Below are 20,237 nucleotides of genomic sequence, written 5' to 3'. Positions count from 1 at the left end.
ATTGGATGATGAAGCTCTGTGGAGTCTTGTGAAAGCCTGACCCACAGTATGGCACAAGATTCACTAAGGCCCCCTATGTGCTACAGACTGAGCACATCCTGGTAAAATTTCCCTCATTGCTCACTGCATGGCATTGCCAGTTTCCATAAGCCCAATCAGATGCAGAAAACATGGACACAAGATACCATTTCATTTCAAGGTTTTGAAGTTGAAATAATCAATGCCCATATATTAGTTCACATTGACAAATAACACCAAATTTTAGACAAGATTTATTCTGTATCTAAATTACAGTCAAAAAATATATCAAATGAGGAAGACTTGAAAATAATATCTTAAATGATCTAGCACTGTATGGTTTTTCCATACCCTTATCCATACCAATTAAGCACCACTTCCCTCCACAAATTATTAGCATATGTAAAAGTCCAAAATCTTCCAAAAACTTCTATGTATGCCCTTAAATGTATGCCATGCCCCACGGAAGCTATTAGTGCCCCATATTGTTAACCAGTGGCCTATTGCACAAAATTCTAACCAATAATTTCAGAAATACTGTAATCTGATGTGTAAGATTTAAAATCGATTTTAGTCATTGGCCAATCAAATGAGTTCAGTTTTCTTGAAATAGCACAATAAATCTATCAGTTCAAACAAAACACAGAAAAATATGGACGGTTTTCATTTTAATGGATTTAATTTGATCAAATTGCTATAAAATCATAGCAGACATTAGTCTGATTTGATAGGATCAGCCTGATTTAATTTAATTTGATCAGTCTGATTTAATTTGATTAGATCAGTCTGGTATAATTTGATCAGTCTGGTGTAATCTAATTTGATCAGTCTTGATTTAATTTGATTAGATCAGTTTGATTTAATTTGATTAGATCAGTTTGATTTGATTAGATCAGTCTGATTTGATTTGATCAGTCTGATTTAATTTGATTAGATCAGTCTGATTTGATTGGATCAGCCTGATTTAATTTGATTAGATCACTCTGATTTAATTTGATTTGATCAGACTGATTTAATTTGATTTGATCAGTCTTGATTTAATTTGATCAGTCTGGTATAATTTGATCAGTCTGGAATAATTTGATCTGTCTGATGTAATTTGATCAGTCTGATTTAATTTGATTAGTCTTGATTTAATTTGATCAGTCTGGTATAATTTGATCAGTCTGGTATAATTTGATCAGTCTGATGTAATTTTTGATCAGTCTGGTGTAATTTAATTTGATCAGTCTGGTATAATTTGATCAGTCTGGTGTAATTTAATTTGATCAGTCTGATGTAATTTGATCAGTCTGATGTAATTTGATCAGTCTGATGTAATTTAATTTGTTCAAATTTCAAGAACAGATCATCGAAAATATGGGTGTCTACAATAATTTTCAACAGCAGAAACCAGTGGTTCTCACAACAATACAAGACTGGCTGATAACTAGAAATCATTCTGTTTTGATTGATTTGAAATTGTTTAAAGAACTAAGTCATCAAAATATTTACTAGACACTCATGTCCTTTAAGCAAAGGGTTTAAAATTTAATAAAAAAAAATATTGTTGTTCAATAAAAATATACAATAATATATAGAGATTCATAATATTTTTGATTCATATCGAGTCCATATAAATACCAGAAAAAAATTTATATCAACTTGATTTTACTGTGAAATTGAAAAAGTAATGTAACAGTGCATCCTGTCAAAGGATTTGAATAACAAGACGAACCATATTCATTCTAATAATTCTACCATAATCAACGCCCCCCTTTCCTTTTTTTTTTATAGTAATCCATGTCTCCATAAAATTAATCAAAGAAGCAGATCTTGAACATTACATTGTTTTTATTGATAGGATTTTGGAAGAAAATTAACGCTTCCCCTTCTGAAAAAATGCAACGCGCCAGGGCTTCAATTAAAATGAATACGGTACGTAAATTGACAGAAATATTCTAAAACATAAATTAACATAACCTCTTATGAAAATTCACACAGATAGGCCCAAACCAGTTGAACTAAAATAATTGAAATTGTCCCAGTATGAAAATGCAATTGTCACAAATGAGTAAATAACCTAAAAAATGTTTTTTGTTCCCATCTTCAACACCTATGGGTGCTATTAAAATCAAAGGCTTGATCTTGAAAAACTACTCACTACCCTTTGAGACTGAAGATAGTTAAATACAAGCTAAAGACAGAACAAACATAAGACGATTTGACAACCATACAAATATTATTATCACAAAATATCGCCCACAAAATTTTGGCAATTCAAGGCACGTTTTGGCAGTTTTCTGTTTCAATCAAGCGAACAGATATGATTTTCTTTATGTCTATTTACAAAAAAGTGCAAAAAATCTCATTTGCTTTCAAGTGTTTATGGGTCAACAAAAGATATCATGATATATCTGGTTCCCTTGGTAACGCGTAGTCCCTCATGATAATGAGTCAATCTCCCAGGATGCATCAGTAACCATCCCTTCCTGGTTGCCGTGACACTGCAGTTGTATCGGATAAATCGGCAACCACCACCCTGCAAACAAAAAAAGACAGTATCGAATGCAGCATGAAATGAAAGAATTAAACTAATAGTTGATTCCTCTGTTGAAGTAAACAGGTAAAAATTATAGAAAAATACAGCAGACTTAAATAATAGGGGTGTAAAACTCCATGTCAAAAGTTTGGGTTGTGAACCAAGGAGTACGTAATAGTGAGTTTACGATTAAATACTGCATCGAACGCAGCAAATGCATGTCGACTAGTTCTGGTCTGGTTCGTATCTTGCAACGATATGCAGGTTGCAATGCCAGGCATTAGTCTGCTCTTTTTCCATGTCAGTCCCTCTTACCTGCATCACTGACAGGGAGGGGGAACTAGGTTGAAAAATCTGAAGGTATCATCTCGATAAAATTGAAAGTTGGTTATTGTTTCAAAAGTGAAGCATTTGCCTCCATTACCCTTTGGCTTTGACTTACCTCAAAATCAACACCTGGTGTGTTCAAAGCTATATTAATGGTGAATGTGGAAGAATCGTGATGAGGTCGTAATAATGGTTGTTCATCTGGTTTGTATCGTACTATAAAATTCATGATGGCTGTTGGTGGCTGAAATAAAACAGAATTATTAAACCACTGTTCACTGTGAAAATCATATTTATACTTGAAAAGATCTTTGTCAAGAGATTTGGTCAAGAACGAGCTGGTAGGATAAGATCCTCAAAGTGATTGTAAAGAGATTGCGTCATTCCAATTTTCAGTCAGATATCTGTGGTTCTTAAAATCCTTCCAGCCATATTTCAAAAACAGATTAGTTATCTAAGTGATGTCATCAAACACTTAGTTTTAGTGGAATTGCAGATGTCTGATTGAAGATTGGAATGGTGCCATTGAAGCTATTAATGTCCCTGATATATATACAAAAATTTTCAATCCCTTTAATGCTTTCGTAAGTAATTTTGAAACAAACTAAGAACTGTGTTTCAATAATTATTTAGTTTAATGGATATATCGTCTTACATAGAGATTCTATTCCAAGTCCAACTGATGAATATATACACTTGTTGACTAAGAATTAAAATTTTATGTCTATTTTAGGAGGAAGTATTCCTTTAAATCAATAAAGATTAACTTACATCATGCACGTAGCCTGTAAAAACACTCAGTTGTAATGGGGAAACGTATTTCTGTAAGAAATGTAACCATTGTCGTTCCAGTCCCACTTGATTCATATGTATATCTACTGTTGGTACATTCTCATACCCGCCTGCTAAACGGGGATCCTACAAAAATAGAATTGAAAAACTTTTCTACACCAAAAAGGGCTAATGAAACTGACAACACCATGCAGTGTGCAATGAAAAAATTTCATCAGGATAGCAGCTTTAACAGATGATTTCCAACTGTTGGGGTATCTTCGTGCACTTCCTGCAGCTGAAGGGTCCGCAGTTTATAGTCTCATCCAAACGAATATATTTTGCCTTTTCCATATCTCAGCATCACTGACAAGGGAAAACCAAGTTGAAAAATCTCAACCTATGCCAGGATTAAACCCTTGTCTTAATTACTGTACCACAGGGCCTCTCCCCATACCTTTTCATTTGCGGAGCAAAAAACGCCTCGTTTAATAGTGAACCATAAAACTTACGCTATTTTTACCACCAGACCATTGTCCATAACTCTCCATTTCATCTATAAATGTTTGACAGAATTCAGGTGATACTATGGGGAACCAATAGACGTCTGGACATGGCTACAAACACAAAAACATAATTCAATTAAGATTAGTCAATGGTCAAAGTGCGACTACCAGCACACAAAACATGTTTACATATCAGAGCCAAAAATCTTTTTATTGTACAAATCAATGTCATCTTTTCCATTAATACATCGACCTGCTATTGCAGACAAACCAGACATTGATTACCATTCTGAGAGGTGATACACATAGCTACAAATTGCACCCTTTCAGCTGTTTTGTTCCTGAAATAGATCCTAGAATAAGGATATTACCTGTTCAGCCACCACTCCTGCGTCAAAATTCTTATAATAATCTTCATGAATATATCTTCTTTCCCAATCCTGTCAAACATACATAAATATAGTTTATACTGGTTGAAAAAACATACTCCAGTCTAGGGCTGGGTGATATACCAATAATAATATCGTCTGATTAAAAAATACCAAAATATCACCATATCGTGATATCAACTTCAACCAATATTGCCCAGCTCTACTCCAGTCCATTAGCGATACTTCTGAACGTTCATGAACAATTCTGAACATGAAAAATGAACAGTAATGTTTTGGGTATCAGTACATCTTGCCTGCAGCATTTGCCAGTCAAGGGAACTGAATATAGAAACTTACACTTGGGTTATCAAATATTTGAAATAATTCATCTGTATTATGGTCTGTATCATAGTTATCACTGTTAATAAGATGACCAAATACTTGACGATTGCTTACATACATAAATATACCCTAAAACAAGAAATAGAGAAATAGATTTCAGATATTTACAAATAGATTTCAGATATTTACAAATAGATGTCAAATATTTACAAATAGATTTCAGATATTTTCAAATAGGTTTCATTTATTTATAAATAACTTTCAGATATTTACAAATAACTTTCAGATATTTACAAGTAACTTTCAGATATTTACAAATAACTTTCAGATATTTACAAATAAATAACTTTCAGATATTTACAAATAACTTTCAGATATTTACAAATAAATAACTTTCAGATATTTACAAATAAATTTCAAATATTTACAAATAAATTTGACATATGTTAAGAGCATTAAATGCATTACCCTTGGAAATCGGGATAAAATTAGTATTAGATGTTTGGATTAAGATAGACCCTTAGTATTAGCAAAGAATGCACAAACTCACTGAACAGGAGTTATTCTTACCTTATCTCTGGCTGCCTGAGAGAAAGCCATATCAGGATCTATATTAGGTTTACCGTGAGAATTACGTAAAGCTGGAAGTCTGAAGCCATGTATTAAAAACACTGAACTAATGAATGGGGAATTCCATACACCACTGAAAAGAAAGATTTCATATTATGGATTATTTTAGGCAAATAATTGGATGGTTGGTGGACAACATGTTACATCTGCATCCAGCTAACTAATATTGCAGAATAGACATATAATTTTTTAAGTATGTGCTGCATAGAGCACATTTTGTGCCATGCATGGTACTTTTCAGATTAAAAATCCAATGTGTAGTTTGTCTACAATGAAGTAAATGTTTTTTTCTCTGCTGACAATTAAAATTAAAATTTTGCATTGAGATTGATTTTGAATGATGCACCACGGCTAACCTACACTTGATGTCCAACAGAGGCTTATGATTTCCAGACATTTAAGCTGCATCGCCAGTCATGTCTGGAATATAGAACCAAATCAATGGCCCTGATCAATATCATTAACTTACATTTTTCTTCTCTCCACAATGTCTACATAATCTTCTGCTCTGGCATAGAAACCATCTTTATTTAGAGCTCCCCAGAAATTAGACCACAGTCTGCCATCTCGACTTAACATAGGGGCTATGATGGATCTAAATACAAAATTCAATCATTTTTTTCAATAAAGCTTTTCTAAGGTTTACAAGCAGAGATCTCAAACAAAGGTTAAAGAGCTGAAAGGTCCTCAAAATTTGTAAAGGTCAAGAGGGTTTTTATAACTCCCTATGTGTCAAAACAGGTCCTTATAACACATACTGTTCCTCCATGAGGTCCTAGAGGTCCTTACAGCTCTTAAGTCCGCATGCCGCATTAAGGGTCCTCAAACTTTATAACGACTCTTCAAGGCAAATCTCCAGATTTTTAATCCTGACCATGGATAGAGTCCATCAGGTCTTCAGAGCTCTTTTAGCCGCAAGGGTCCTTAGAATTCCTTTTGAGTCCAGAAAGTCTTCAAAACTCTTGATGATTCAAACACATCCTCTTAGCTCATCACATATTTAACACATCCATGAGGTCCTCAAATCTTACAAGAGAGCACGATCAGGTTGAAAAAGCATTTAGAAATCCTTTATTATGAGCCTTCATTATCAGACAACAGGTCACAAGACTTAACGCGCTCAATGCATTAACCTATTCTTCCCCTAGTTAACTTACCTATTCTGTTCTATTAAAGATTGTAATGTATAGGCATTAGATAAATGAGCATCAGAATCAACAGCTAAATAATACTGACAATTCTTCTTAATACATTCATCACTGTCAATAAAAATAAACAAAATATTCTTATGTGGACTCTCTAAAAGGGATGAGAGATAAGGAGTTGACATTCAACACTTGACAAACACAAGTTTGGTTGAGTCCTTTAATCATTTGCTTTGGTTACATCAATCAAATAATGCACATGGACAAATTTTCGGATAGCAAATTCCATTAATCCTCTACTTTGGGTTTCGATATCCCACAATTCAATTCATCAATGATATCAAAGAATGGGTCCAACATGACACGCTTTGAATGGTTTAAAATAACATGATTAGCATGCAACTAATGTAAAAATGTTGTTAAATTACAAGTAAAACAAAAATATCCCCCCCCCCCAAAAAAAAAATTTGTAATCTGATATCAATTCGAGTGTCTCCTTTACATATGATATCAGGAATCTTTTCTTTCAAAAATATAAACTAGCTGTATACTTACATAGCTCTATCACGACCTTTAATTTCATCAACATCATCAAATGGTGAAATAGAGGTTAATGAATTATAGTCTAATTTATGTTCGTTAATAAATTTCTCTACCAATTTTCTATGATGAGATTCCTGTAATAAAACAGAATATTTCAAAAATCTGACTTGGAGTAACCCACATTTGTCTCCCCTTTTCATGATTTGTCTCATCAATTCATGATTTGTCTCTTCATGATTTGTCTCACCAATTCATGATTTGCCTCATCAATTCATGATTTGTCTCACCAATCACGATTTGTCTCACCAATTCTTAATTTCACTTACCCAGTTGTGAATGTAGAGATCTATTTTGGATTTAGGATAAGCTAGATTTAAAATGTCTTCAAAGAATTCACGTAAAAATGCCGTTGGATGTTCAATAAAAATACCAATGAGCACTGTTGGATAATCACTCTCCTGTAAAGAAGGTAGAAAAATGTTTTCTGTAATTTCAAAATAAAGGGATCCTTTCACAAAAAATTAACTAAGAATTCCCTTCATCTGATTGGTCAATCCCTAAAAATGATTTTAACTTGATTTAATATTACCCAATCATATTAGTCCTTTCATTTCTACTTCATTGATTTTGTCAGATTGTGGACTTTGACTAAGGATTTTGTATGTTGGTATTTCATGTATAGGCTTTCCTCTTAGAAGATTGATCAGAAAACAAAATGGCCTCACCTTGACTCCTTCTAAACTGATAGTATCTTCATCACAAGCTTGACATCCACTACTAACAGTCCAACTGTCTACCAGATAGTTTGATAATCTGTTAAACTCATTCTGAAAATAACACAGCAAAATTTTATTGACCTGATGAAGACAGGACTCACTCAGGATTGGGCAATGGGGAAACTTTTGCTAGAAAGGTGCTTTGACCTCTTAATTCTACTTCCGACTGCTGCTGGATGTACATGGGCCTCAGTAAAGGGCCCTATCAAAACGACACAGTTTGGGAGGAGGGGGGACTTCAACTGAATAAACAAAGACATTGGATTTGACTCCTGGACCCCATAGGCTGATGTGCGAAACTGTTAAGAAACTCACTGACCAGGAATGAGCAATTTGATACATACCTTAATGGGTCCATTACCATGTATAATAGAGGGGTGAGTTCCTGTTTTAACATTATACATATAACTTTTACTGCCCTTAAATTTCAATGTGGTATCACCAAGAGCTCCGTTTAAATTTTGGAATATTTCAGACTTTGTGTCAAGTTTGATATTATGCTTAGACTGAAATGATAAATATACAAAATGACTGTAGTTGCTAGAGAATCAGGGCATGTCTGCTGCTCTGGAACACCTAACACCATTCTTTTAGTGGGATTGTCAATGTGGCATCCCTTCTGGAGAGTTCATACTGGTTATTTTCTACTCACCCTGAGTGATTTATCAAGGAATATCTTGGTATAATATAGTTGATCATCATCACTATCTTTGATAGTTTTATAACTAACAACATCATATAAATTTTTAGCTAGCCCAATAAATCCTGAAATGATAATTTATTTCCAGAACTAACTAGTTAGGCAAATTGTTTTGGGCAGGCAAATAAGGCAAAACCAATCTATGGCTAGCCCAATAAATCCTGAAATGATAATTTATTTTCAGAACTAACTAGTTAGGCAAATTGTTTTGGGCAGGCAAATAAGGCAAAACAAATCTATGGCTAGCCCAATAAATCCTGAAATGATAATTTATTTCCAGAACTAACTAGTTAGGCAAATTGTTTTGGGCAGGCAAATAAGGCAAAACCAATCTATGGCTAGCCCAATAAATCCTGAAATGATAATTTATTTCCAGAACTAACTAGTTAGGCAAATTGTTTTGGGCGGGCAAATAAGGCAAAACCAATCTATGGCTAGCCCAATAAATTGAATTAGAGCAAAATATTTTGGGATAGGGGGACATGACTGGCAAATATAGCCCAACTAACACTCCTGAGGAGAATCTTTGACTAGCCGAATTCAAAATTCAATTGAATTTAAATATTTTGGGCAAAGGAGGACCTGTCTGGCAAACATAGCCAAATTAACACTCCTGAAGAGAATCTTTCAATTATCAAAATTCAATTAATCTGTAGCAGATTGGGAGCAAAAAAACAAACTATATGTATATACCTCCAGAATTTAAATATCTTTTTTCTGTTTGTTTAACTTCTGGATATTGAGACTGGAAAAATAGATAAGTTATAAAATTATTTCTAAGTTACAAACAGAGTATGATAAAAAATTATTTATCTACATTTTCAGCTCAAAGGGATTATAAAGAGTATCACAAATTCCCAAAAAGGGGGAAACCAATTAAAACTATATTATTATCCTGTTATTTGACGTTTCGGCTTACTGCCTTCTTCAGAAACACCCAAAATAGATCTCCATCACATCTTATTCCGTTATTTTACTAACTATTTAAAGTTTAGAATACTCAAACTCACAATTAAACTCTCAAGAGTAACTTTGACAAGTTATAAAGAGGTTTCCCAACATTTTTTTAATGTGTATCAGGGCAAACCAATTTTCCATGAGATGTCTTTCTGTCATAAAGTTTTAGTCTTTCTGTCATAAAGTTTTAGTGGAATTACAAAACCCACATAGGCCTAGTTTGTGTTTCAAGGTATACTTACCCTCAAGGAAGAGTCTGGCCAACAATAACCTTCAGCAGAAAATATCACATTAGCATCAAATTTCTTAAATTTCTCTAATATGGATTGTTTATCATCAGAAAACACTAGATCATAGCTGAAAATATTGCAAAACACTAGATCATAGGTGGGAATATTAAAAAAAAAAAAAAACACTAGATCACAGGTGAAAATATTGAAAAACACTAAATCATAGCTGAAAATATTGAAAAACACTGAATCATAGGTAGATTTTTCAAAAAAACACTAGATCATAGGTGGAAATACTCAAAAACACTAGATCATGGGTGGAAATACTCAAAAACACTAGATCATGGGTGGAAATATTAAAAAACACTAGATCATAGGTGGGAAACAATACACTAGATCATAGGTGGGAAACAATACACTAGATCATGGGTGGGAAACAATACACTAGATCATAGGTGGAAATATTGAAAAACACTAGATCATGGGTGGGAAACAATAGGTGGGAAACAATACACTAGATCATAGGTGGGAAACAATACACTAGATCATAGGTGGGAAACAATACACTAGATCATAGGTGGGAAACAATAGGTGGGAAACAATAGGTGGGAAACAATAGGTGGGAAACAATACACTAGATAATGGGTGGGAAACAATACACTAGATCATAGATGGGAAACAATACTTACCTATCTACAAACATGATAACAAGATCATCTTTATCTTTAAATTCCTTTAATCCCTGCCGTAAAATATTGACCTTTTGACCTCCGCCTGCTGAATTCGCAACATCTCCACCTTTCCATTCTTCACCTAGACCTAACACCTGCAACATCAAAAATATATCTTAATTTTTCTTAACTTTTGGATAATGCAGAGTCTTTTAATTTGGAGAGTCCATTGCCTTATCAAGCTTTCTATTTTGGAGAGTCCATAAGGCTTTTGTATGGAGAGTCTACATGGCTTTATAAATGTGGATTCCATCAGTTTTTGTGCTTGAAGAGTCCAACAGGCTTCTAGGTCACATGGCTTGATGTCTGAAATGTGCAGGCCTAAAAGACAAATTCACTTACTTTAACGTTGATATCATATTTTTTAGCAGATCTCATAAATCTTTTAAATCCATCTGTTTCTTCTGTAGCTACAGTTACTGCTAACAAATCTATAAATAGAAACCATCCAATTGATCCAGATCCTACTACCACAGCTACCAACAACAACCACCTGATTTGTGATAGCAGCTTTAGCAAGAAGCTGACGTCAACTTTTCATCCACCAACTAGACAACCAATTAAGTAGTGTTGCTTTCAAATTTCAGTGTTGCATGATTTTAAAGGGACAGGTGCCCATTTTTGGGGTTGATTTGAGTCTTGAATATGTACATAAATAGTCTTCAGAAGAACAAGAAATGTACGAAAATCACATAATTCTTTCAAAAATATCTCAAACCATTTCTATAGATGTCTTTTCTATATATGGCTTTAAACTTTCAAATGCGGATAATTCTGGACTCACATGAATTTGAAGGCTCAAATTTTGACGGTGAGCTGTGAATCATTACTGATTGGCTTAGCTAAAAAGGAATGATTGGGCTAAAAAATTACAATTTTCACTATTCTAATTTTCATCCCGACGTCTGTAGTTCTTGCAATTCAACTAAAACTAACGTGTATTATGACGTTACTAGAGGGGAGCTACCGGAAGCTACTATTGATATATATGCAGTACCCCTCTAGTAACCTCATAAAACGTTATAAAACCTCTGTACAATCTCTTTAAGTCTAAACTCTATCTGGGATGGCTACTTTAAATTGAAAGGTCCATAATAAAGAAATGACACAGTATCCACATGGGGTCAGAGTTCAAAGGTTTAACCATCTAACCAGATTGTCAGCTATATTGAACCAGATGTTAAAACCATTGATAAAGACTATAGACTTTGTGTAAACGTGATATACAACAGGTTTCTCTTTCTACAACCTACACTACAGATTTTCTTACTAGAAACTTATGTAGTATGTCAAACCATTTCCTACGTTTAAAGGGGTACTACCTCATAGGAATGCCAAAAATTAAAATTTTTAAACTTGGCCAAAATGAGTCTTTGTTCATCAGTGGACTTATCTAGTGTCATAACTATACAACAGAATCCCTCTATAATCTAATAAATCCATAAAACTAAAGTAATAATTCATTGAAATTTAATTTTGAAACACGTCTAGAAGCCTTTTTAAATTATTATTTAGTTTAATGAATACATCAACTTATATAGAGATTTTATTCTTTAGTCATGGCATCTGGTGAATATATATTCTTATTGACCAAGTTTTTAGAAATTAAATTTTGTGTTCATTTTTTAAGGTAGTGTTCCTTTAAGTATTTCATGCGAACAAAAAAAATTCATGGATTGACTGACATGAAAATTGAAACTTTCAGTCCGTTTTTTATCAGTTTTTATTTTTAATATAGCCACTTCAGTAAGGGTCTAAAGACAGCCTTCTTGAACATTCATCCGTTTAATGACACCGCAAGCCAATCAAATTCTTGCCCTATCTTACACTAGGATTTGGAGAACATCCAACAAAATGGTGTATTCCGAGAAGCATTCGCGTTGAATTCTATGATCAATTCAAGTGGTAGTGTCCCTTAAGTGTCTCATGGGAAAAAAATTTCATGGATTGGCTGACATGAAAATTGAGCCCCCATAAATAATAATGATAACATTAATATGATTTATAAAAATACAGTGCAGATAGTACACTATTCTTTGTTAACCCACCAAACCAGTAGAACAAGTTGACAATGTGGAAGGAAAGGGAAGGCCTTAGTAATTTATTAATTAGTACAGAATGTTTTTGTTTCATTGACTCACAGGAAGTTACACATTCAACTATACATAATCCTTCACAAGGGGGTGTCAATTCCATAAAAACAAAACTTTGACTGAATTTCGTCCTCAAGGTGTTCACAATTAAGTCTTTAGAAATCCAAAATTTGACAGTTTAAAGTGACATATGCTCCATTTTTTTGACCAATCATACTTAAGTCTCAGACATGGGAATTTTTTTAGCTAAGTAATAGTGTTCACAGCTCACCATCCAAATTTGAGCCTTCAAATCCATGTGTGTCTAGAATTATCCGCGATTGAATGTTAATTGTACATTTCAAATACTTCTGAATACTATTTACATATATTCAAGATTAAAATCAACCCCCAAAAAGGCATACCTGTCCCTTTAAATCTTTAGACTATGTCCGATGGTTGAGAAGAGTGTTCGAGAGGTATTATTTAAACCTATTAACTTTTATTACGACCAAAGCTGAATTTAGATCTTTATTGAATTTGAGATTTAATATGATTTATTCTGTAGCTAATGACATAAACAAAACATAAATTATTTCTCTTTCAGAGCACCTGTTTCAAGTATTTCCATCATTAAAGATGGGTTCCCCTGTATTCATGGACATGGACATTTATGATTGGTTAAAACTCTTAATTATATGCAATAAGATTTATGATTAAGAATACATGATAATTCATTAGAAACATCAATTAATCAAATAGTTTGCTTAATTTGACATTAAAGAGTAAGGCAACCCATCTTTAAATTTTGAATTTTTCACGTCAAGTTTGCTTCAGGTAACTTTTAATTCAAAATTCAAAGTTTCATTTCCTGCTGAGTGATTTAAAATCAATATTAATTTCATACAGCAGATTGTGAATATTATATCAAGAAAAAAAAAAGATTCAACCACAAAATTTGGACACGTGTCATTCTATGCAACTTTTGAGTATATAGGCGAAAACACAAGTACATGCAATTATATGGTTTTGGTTTTTATATTGGAGGGAATTTAAAATATATGAGTTGTAAGAAAATCTACATTCTACTGTTGTCCACCGAATCAACAAAATCATAATGATATCAAATTGAACGTCCTTTCACTAACCAACGTTAAATGGTTTACTGACTTTTTACTACCGAAGGGTAAAAAATCTCACTATGAGTTTAAAATGCAAGTTTTACCGACGTATCACGTTGGATACGCACTGCATGAGTACCTTCCACCATTCCAATTCTCAACCAGACGTCTGTGGTTCCTGCAATTCCACTTAAACTAAGCGTATTATGACTTCACTAATCGCAAAATCCTTATGTGATACAGTATATTGTGATTAGTGACATCATCAAACACTTAGTTTAAGTAGAATTGCAGGAACGGATGTAAATTGGAATGGAGCAAAGTGATACTATCAGTGTCCCTGATACATATACAAAATTTACAATCTCTTTAAGCCTAAAAGACAGAGTAAACACAGAAATGTGTCAAAGTACATACATTGGTTCACATGTGGTGACTATTTTAACACTAGTATACTAAATATAGTCTAAACCTGGTACCAATAGCAACTTAGTACTTAAACAAACATGGACGACTTTAAGTCAAGTTTACTTTCTAAATTTTGAAAAATTTATGACAAATTTGCCTTTGCCATTTTTCAAAAGCCACATCAATGCATTGTCTTGTTTTTAAATTAAAATGACAGATTTAACTCAAAAATGAATTCATTTTGATTTTCCTTTTGGATATCATTTCCTAGTTAAAAGCTTACAAGATTTTTGAAGTGATATGAATCGAAAAATCCGAAACATTTTCTGTATCTAATGAGAGCAAGGGACAAAGCAATTTGGCTTAATTTGTTTGTTACATTCTTTCTAATCAATAGTACTTCTAGTAAACTGTGGGTATGAGATTAATTATATGTGCATAAATTATCCTAAAATCAGCTTAGAGTGGTTGCCCCAATTCCATTTTAAATCTCAACAGGGAGGAGATCAATGCAATGCCCCTTATATGTTTGCATTTCTCACAAATAAGATCAAATTACAAAAATTTAAGCAAAAAAGGTTGTTAAATTAGTTAACATTTGCTGCCTTTGAAATGGATATTATTTTGCTCAAATTTGTGAAAACTATAAACCTATATCTAGAGAAATATGTCCCTTAATTTATCTCAAAGATAAACTAAAAAACGCCAAAACTATTTAAAAACATTACGTAAGGTTTTAACTTTGTTTTGGTTTTTGGAAGCTGTTAAAAAACTACTGTGCGGATTTAAGTACTCTCCATTTTTAATTTACCCTTTTAAAACAAATTCAATTTGATCAAGTAGATACATAGATATAAATAACATAATAAACAGTATAATTCACGATAATGAAAATGTTAGCAAAAAAAAGTGGAATGCCCCTTTAAGAACTATTTGGACAAACTGTATCACTGTCCCATCTATTTATTGATAATAACACATTAGTATGAGATAATACTAACAAACTAATATCATGTTAATAGGGATTTTCAAAAAGATAACAATAACAAGGACTGTATTTGTATAAACGCAATGATAACAATAACAAATATGTGTTATATATTCAGGGATTATCTGGTTTGGATTAACATCTCCTAATTAACATCAGATGGGATTAATCTATGACAAGACAAACAAACTGACACTATTTTCAATTGATATGTTATCAAAATTGAGAAATATCCAAAAAAAACCCATACCTTCATACTTTCAATTAAAGTTTTATGAAAAAAATATATTTTTTTGTGGACTGGAAATATATCAGCTTCAAAATAATTGCAATTTTACAATATTTTTGCTTGACACAAAAGGTATCGTTTGGTTTTTAATTTAGGATTTTAAGGAGGTTTTCTAAAATTTGTTTATATATCAGGGACACTGGTAGCATCGATTTGCTTCATTCCAATTTTCGATCAGATGTCAGTGGTTCTTGAAATTTCACTAAGACCTAGCTTTTTTCTGGGTATCCATCACTGCAACTTTCTGTTATCCATTTCATACATTTGTGAAAAATAAAAAAATTTGGTCTAAGCACTAGGCCTAGCTGGGAACAAAAAAAAAGAAATATTACCATAATTTTGTGTTGATTCTACAAGCTTCACCATCAAAAGGAACAAGCCCACAAATGCTGAATATGGAGTCATTTTGAAGCTAAAGACTGAACCTTTTTGCTTATTTCTTATATCTCAAACCAAACCTGGCATGGGTGGGTCATGGAATTTTAATTCACAGAGTTATTTTCTTTGGGTGATGAACTGTCAAACTCTGAGAGAAATCCACAAAATTTCACTTTTTGTTATCTCAATCGTTGTTTTTGCCCGATCAGCATGAAAAAGAGAACAGGAATCGTCAGTCTATTTCCAAAATGATTCCATAGCACTAGTGCCACATCACACGTCGGTAAATTTCGTCGAAGACCTTTACACTGGCACCGTTCTGTGTAAACTGATACTTAAGTTAGTGAGGAAAACTAATCGATAAATAGGAAATTCCTACACATACAGTAGACTTGAATATCCAGTCAGAAATATTCTATGTAATAACTACGAGACTGGACAACCCTGTCCAAATTTTATTGAAGGCAAAACAACTCGATAAGTATGTGAGGAAATTTCAAGTTGTTAGAAATAGGTCAAAGGCAAATACCACGCCGAAATGACATTTTGTCGTTTATAGACATCAAATGGTGGAAAACATGCATGTCGCGTGGTTGTTGTTTTCTAAGAGAGAGCCTGATTTAATTCCAATTTATTATTTTAATATTATTTCGTTTTATACTATTTGCTCTACAAATTCATACTTATGAACGGAACTTCCCTGAGACCTTTTTTTGTGTTTTTGTTGATATTTTTGATAAATGCACTAGGCTAGAGGATACTAATCATATTAAAATGCCATTACCTCCAGCTTTAGCAGCAAGATTAGCTAAACGTGGGATTGTCAACGATATCCCCTCAGCGGTGCAAGGCAATGACGACAAAAATGGTAATGATAATAATGAGTCAAAAATAATGATGGTGTCTCTAATTTGCCAACTCTAGACTCTGCCGGTACTAGGCTGGATATAGTGTGCCAGTCACCTATTTGATATTTTGGAACTTTCTGTTGAACACAAATTCTTTCTATTGATATGAAACTGTTATATTATTATAGAGCATTATGCAAAATTAGGTTTTTCAAATTTTATCTGGCTAAGCTGTATTATTTTCTAGGCCTAGTAGGTTATAAAAAGTATAATCTGAACTATGATATTAAATCCATGTCTAGTATCATGTCATATCCTCTGGTAATTTTGTAAGTGTAAATGTAACAATATTAGCAGTCATTATGATTGGTTGCCCCTGTTTTTACACTGTGTTACATTAGGTTACATATTTATTTAAAGGAATTAATTTGGAATTTGTCTGTCTATTATAGACGATGAAGAAGTATTTGCAGAAGATTATGATGATATGCCAAAAGGCAATGATCACACAGAACATCATAATGTACCCCCACCAGAAATCATGGAAGCTCTGGAAACTACCACCGACGACGAAGAATCCTCCAGTGAACCCATTGTAGCAGAGGTCATTAATTGTCCAATGAAAATCAACCCCTATCATGAGTGCAGTGATTATTGTAAAAACACTTACGGTTTGAGATTATTCGAACCAGAACTTAGAATGTTGAAATTACGTGAACGCATGTTGCGAAGATTTCCTTTACCTGAAAATTGGAGAGAAGTAGCAGATCCTATCACGTAAGACAGACGCTGAATTTCTATATTAAGTCTTGGTACAGTGCAGTGTGCTAGTCATGTATAAGACATACCCCAAAATGTTTTTTAAGACCACTTCCAAACATATTTTCAAATCAATATGATTGGCCTGAGAGTACATAGCTCAAGTTTTTCTTTTGAACAGTCCCAGAAGGTGTATACTCTAAATATCTTGCTTGACAGTTTGGAAATGATGTTTGATATCTCAATATCTGGCTTTGGTTCTATAGGAGATTTTTCTAGCCTTTTATGTGTATCAGGACAAATTATACCTTCTATTTGTGTCATCACTATTGTAAAGTCTTCTAATAATATGACAGAGTCTTTGCAATAGCATTGTCATAAAACACTTTGTATTAGTGGAATTGCAAGCATCACATAAATACGACTGAGATTGGAATGGTGCAAATCCAAGATAAACATGAAAAGTTACGAAAACCTTAGAGTCAAACTCACTGAAGAGAAGCTATTAAGTTATTTTATATTTTCTAGAAATCGATATTACTACTGGAATATGATGACTGATCAGGTTTCCTGGTTGTCACCAACACATCCTAGAGCTGTAGTCACTTTACCTGCTGATAGATTAAAAGGTAAGTACAAAGAAAGAATAAATTTCCCAATTTGTGGAGAGCTTCCCAAAATAATCCACTATAAAAAATAGCTGAAAGAATAAACATTCCATGGAAAAGGATCTGGTGTAGAGTTTCCATTGGAAATTCAACTCTGAGGCACACAGTCAGTGCGGGCATAATTTATCCGTGCCGAGAGAAACATGCCTTGAAGCAGATAAGGAAGAAGCACGAATGAAACCAATTGAGTTAGAGTTACATTGAGTACAAATTTGAATTGTGATTATATTTTTAGGATTATTAAGTGATAAAGATAATTTCTCAGATCATGGAGGTGATGATGAACAGAAGATGGAGGGCAGTGATTTGGTATGTGATTTATTTAAAGAAACTGTGAAGAATTTGTCTAAATTTTATGTATATCGGACCACTGATAACATCCGTTTGCAATATTCTAATCTATATTCAGATATTTGTTATTCCTGTAATGGTTATCAGTATATGACGTCACTATGGCAAAAGCGCCTAATATTACCCAAGGGCCTTTGCAATAGCTACATCATGTAACACTTAGGATTGGTTAAATTGCAAGAACCACAGACATCTGAATTCATTTGACTGATGATGACTTAATCCTAAAACTCCTAAATTTAAAACTATTCCTGATTAATGTCAATATATGTTTGAGTGGACTCACTAAAGTTCTATATTTTGTAGAGTGATGATGATGATGACAGTTTATCAGCCAGTGATTCGGAAGGGGAGGTAATCATGTCTGATAGATCTGAGAGGAAGAGAGATTATGGCAGACGTGGAGATGGAGGTAGAGGTAGAGGTAGAAACAGAAGAGAGAGTAAGTTATTTACTTTTTGGCCTACGGTTTGCCCAAATTTTACCCATATTTCATCAAGCTTAAGCTCACTCTCTTCTCCAACCTTATGGGAAACCCATGCTCTTTCAGAATTGGTTTACTGGTATGAAGCTGACATAGGCATAGAAAACCACTGTCATGACCTGGAATAAACATATCTGCAGAATTTTTATATGTTCTTGTTACGACAAGCAGTTATTTTGGTCTTTATTGGCCTTAAATTTTCTTTTGTAGATCGAAAGAGAGATGAACTAGACCCTATGGATCCTGCAGCTTATTCTGAAGCACCAAGGTAAGATTTATGCCAATGAAAAGGTGAAGCAATTTGTTTGCTGACTATATACTGTACAATTGTGAATATAATGCGCACCTTTTATTACCTTATATACAGTAGCCTCCATGTGAGATGTGTCTTATCCAATCCAAATTCTCCCTGTACCACAAAATTTGTATGGCCTCAAATGTCGATTGCAAAATGAGGAACTAACATGGAAGCATTGCAGTGAAAAGTAGTACTCAAAATATTAATTATTTATGATCATATTCATGTGTCTCATCTACTAACTATCTTTACATTTGATTACAGAGGTACATGGAGCAGTGGTTTAGATCAACGAGGCTCTGCTAAAACTGGTGTGGATGCTACAGCAGCTGGTCCATTATTTCAACAGAGACCGTATCCTAGTCCTGGAGCTGTTCTAAGAGCCAACAAACAAATGGATACTCCAGATAGTTAGTTGAGTGAAGGAAATTGACATAAAGCTAAGGGCAAATGGTGTTGCCTCATGAAGAACTAGGAGCTATTTTCTTTTGGGATTTGTCTAATTGTGAGGGTGGTTACAAAAGTTTTGTTCTTTCAAGGGGGAGATTTGAAAGGTTTAACATCTAACTTTAGAATTGTCATTCATCATTCATCTATTCATTGTAAATATTATTAATAAAATGATTTCGTATATCTCAGTTGATTTAATTCAATCATTTTAAATATAGGATTCTAGTCTCAACAGTTGATAAGAACTTAGTTCAAGAATCCCATTCAAAAGTGGCATATTCTAATCAGTTGAATTGACAATAGGGTGTTTAGCCTTGAGGGGAAAAGAGGCATGTCCTGCTGTAGCAAAGGCCAGAGGGAAGGTCACTTGTTCACTTGATAGTGGTTCATGGAGTCAAGATTTAGATATAACCAAGGAAAGCTTGGACTGTTATTTATTTACAACATTATTTACATCATACACAATAATATTTACATAGTATACAAAATCATGTATAACATTTTTTACATGACGTACCGCATTATTTACATTATAAACTACATTATTTACATAAT

The 20,237-nt window shown here is 33.4% G+C and overlaps 2 protein-coding genes across 2 annotated transcripts; one reads left to right on the top strand and one right to left on the bottom strand.

Annotated features, from left to right (window-relative positions):
- Positions 1-260: 260 nt before the first annotated feature.
- On the bottom strand, positions 261-16,152 carry LOTGIDRAFT_188441 (hypothetical protein). The gene is made up of 20 exons (XM_009055349.1): positions 15,779-16,152; positions 10,911-10,999; positions 10,527-10,663; positions 9,850-9,964; positions 9,344-9,395; positions 8,603-8,715; positions 8,295-8,456; positions 7,900-8,001; positions 7,501-7,632; positions 7,187-7,308; positions 6,644-6,745; positions 5,956-6,081; positions 5,427-5,559; positions 4,872-4,985; positions 4,515-4,583; positions 4,150-4,254; positions 3,638-3,784; positions 2,982-3,110; positions 896-2,539; positions 261-871 (listed from the first exon to the last, which is right to left on the bottom strand). Exons 1-19 carry the CDS (start codon positions 15,849-15,851, stop codon positions 2,384-2,386), a joined length of 2,178 nt encoding a protein of 725 aa, XP_009053597.1. The 5' UTR covers positions 15,852-16,152; the 3' UTR covers positions 261-871; positions 896-2,383.
- A 1,736-nt stretch (positions 16,153-17,888) lies between these two features.
- On the top strand, positions 17,889-19,647 carry LOTGIDRAFT_116530 (hypothetical protein; the record flags this gene model as incomplete). The annotated part of the gene is made up of 3 exons (XM_009055348.1): positions 17,889-18,093; positions 19,145-19,202; positions 19,497-19,647. 3 exons carry the CDS (start codon positions 17,889-17,891, stop codon positions 19,645-19,647), a joined length of 414 nt encoding a protein of 137 aa, XP_009053596.1.
- Between the last annotated feature and the right edge of the window lie 590 nt (positions 19,648-20,237).

Source organism: Lottia gigantea (genome assembly GCF_000327385.1).
Source record: "Lottia gigantea unplaced genomic scaffold LOTGIsca_24, whole genome shotgun sequence".
Taxonomy (NCBI): Eukaryota; Metazoa; Mollusca; class Gastropoda; family Lottiidae; genus Lottia; species Lottia gigantea.
Note: the sequence above shows the minus strand (reverse complement) of the source record. Positions and strands in the feature narration are given on the sequence as shown.

Coding starts and splice junctions, on each gene's coding strand:
- LOTGIDRAFT_188441 (XM_009055349.1), bottom strand. CDS start 15,851: ATGACTCCATATTCAGCATTTGTGGGCTTGTTCCTTTTGATGGTGAAG. Junction 9,396..9,849: donor GGCCAGACTCTTCCTTGAGG/GTAAGTATACCT, acceptor CTATTTTTCCAG/TCTCAATATCCAGAAGTTAA. Junction 2,540..2,981: donor CACCAGGTGTTGATTTTGAG/GTAAGTCAAAGC, acceptor TTTTGTTTGCAG/GGTGGTGGTTGCCGATTTAT.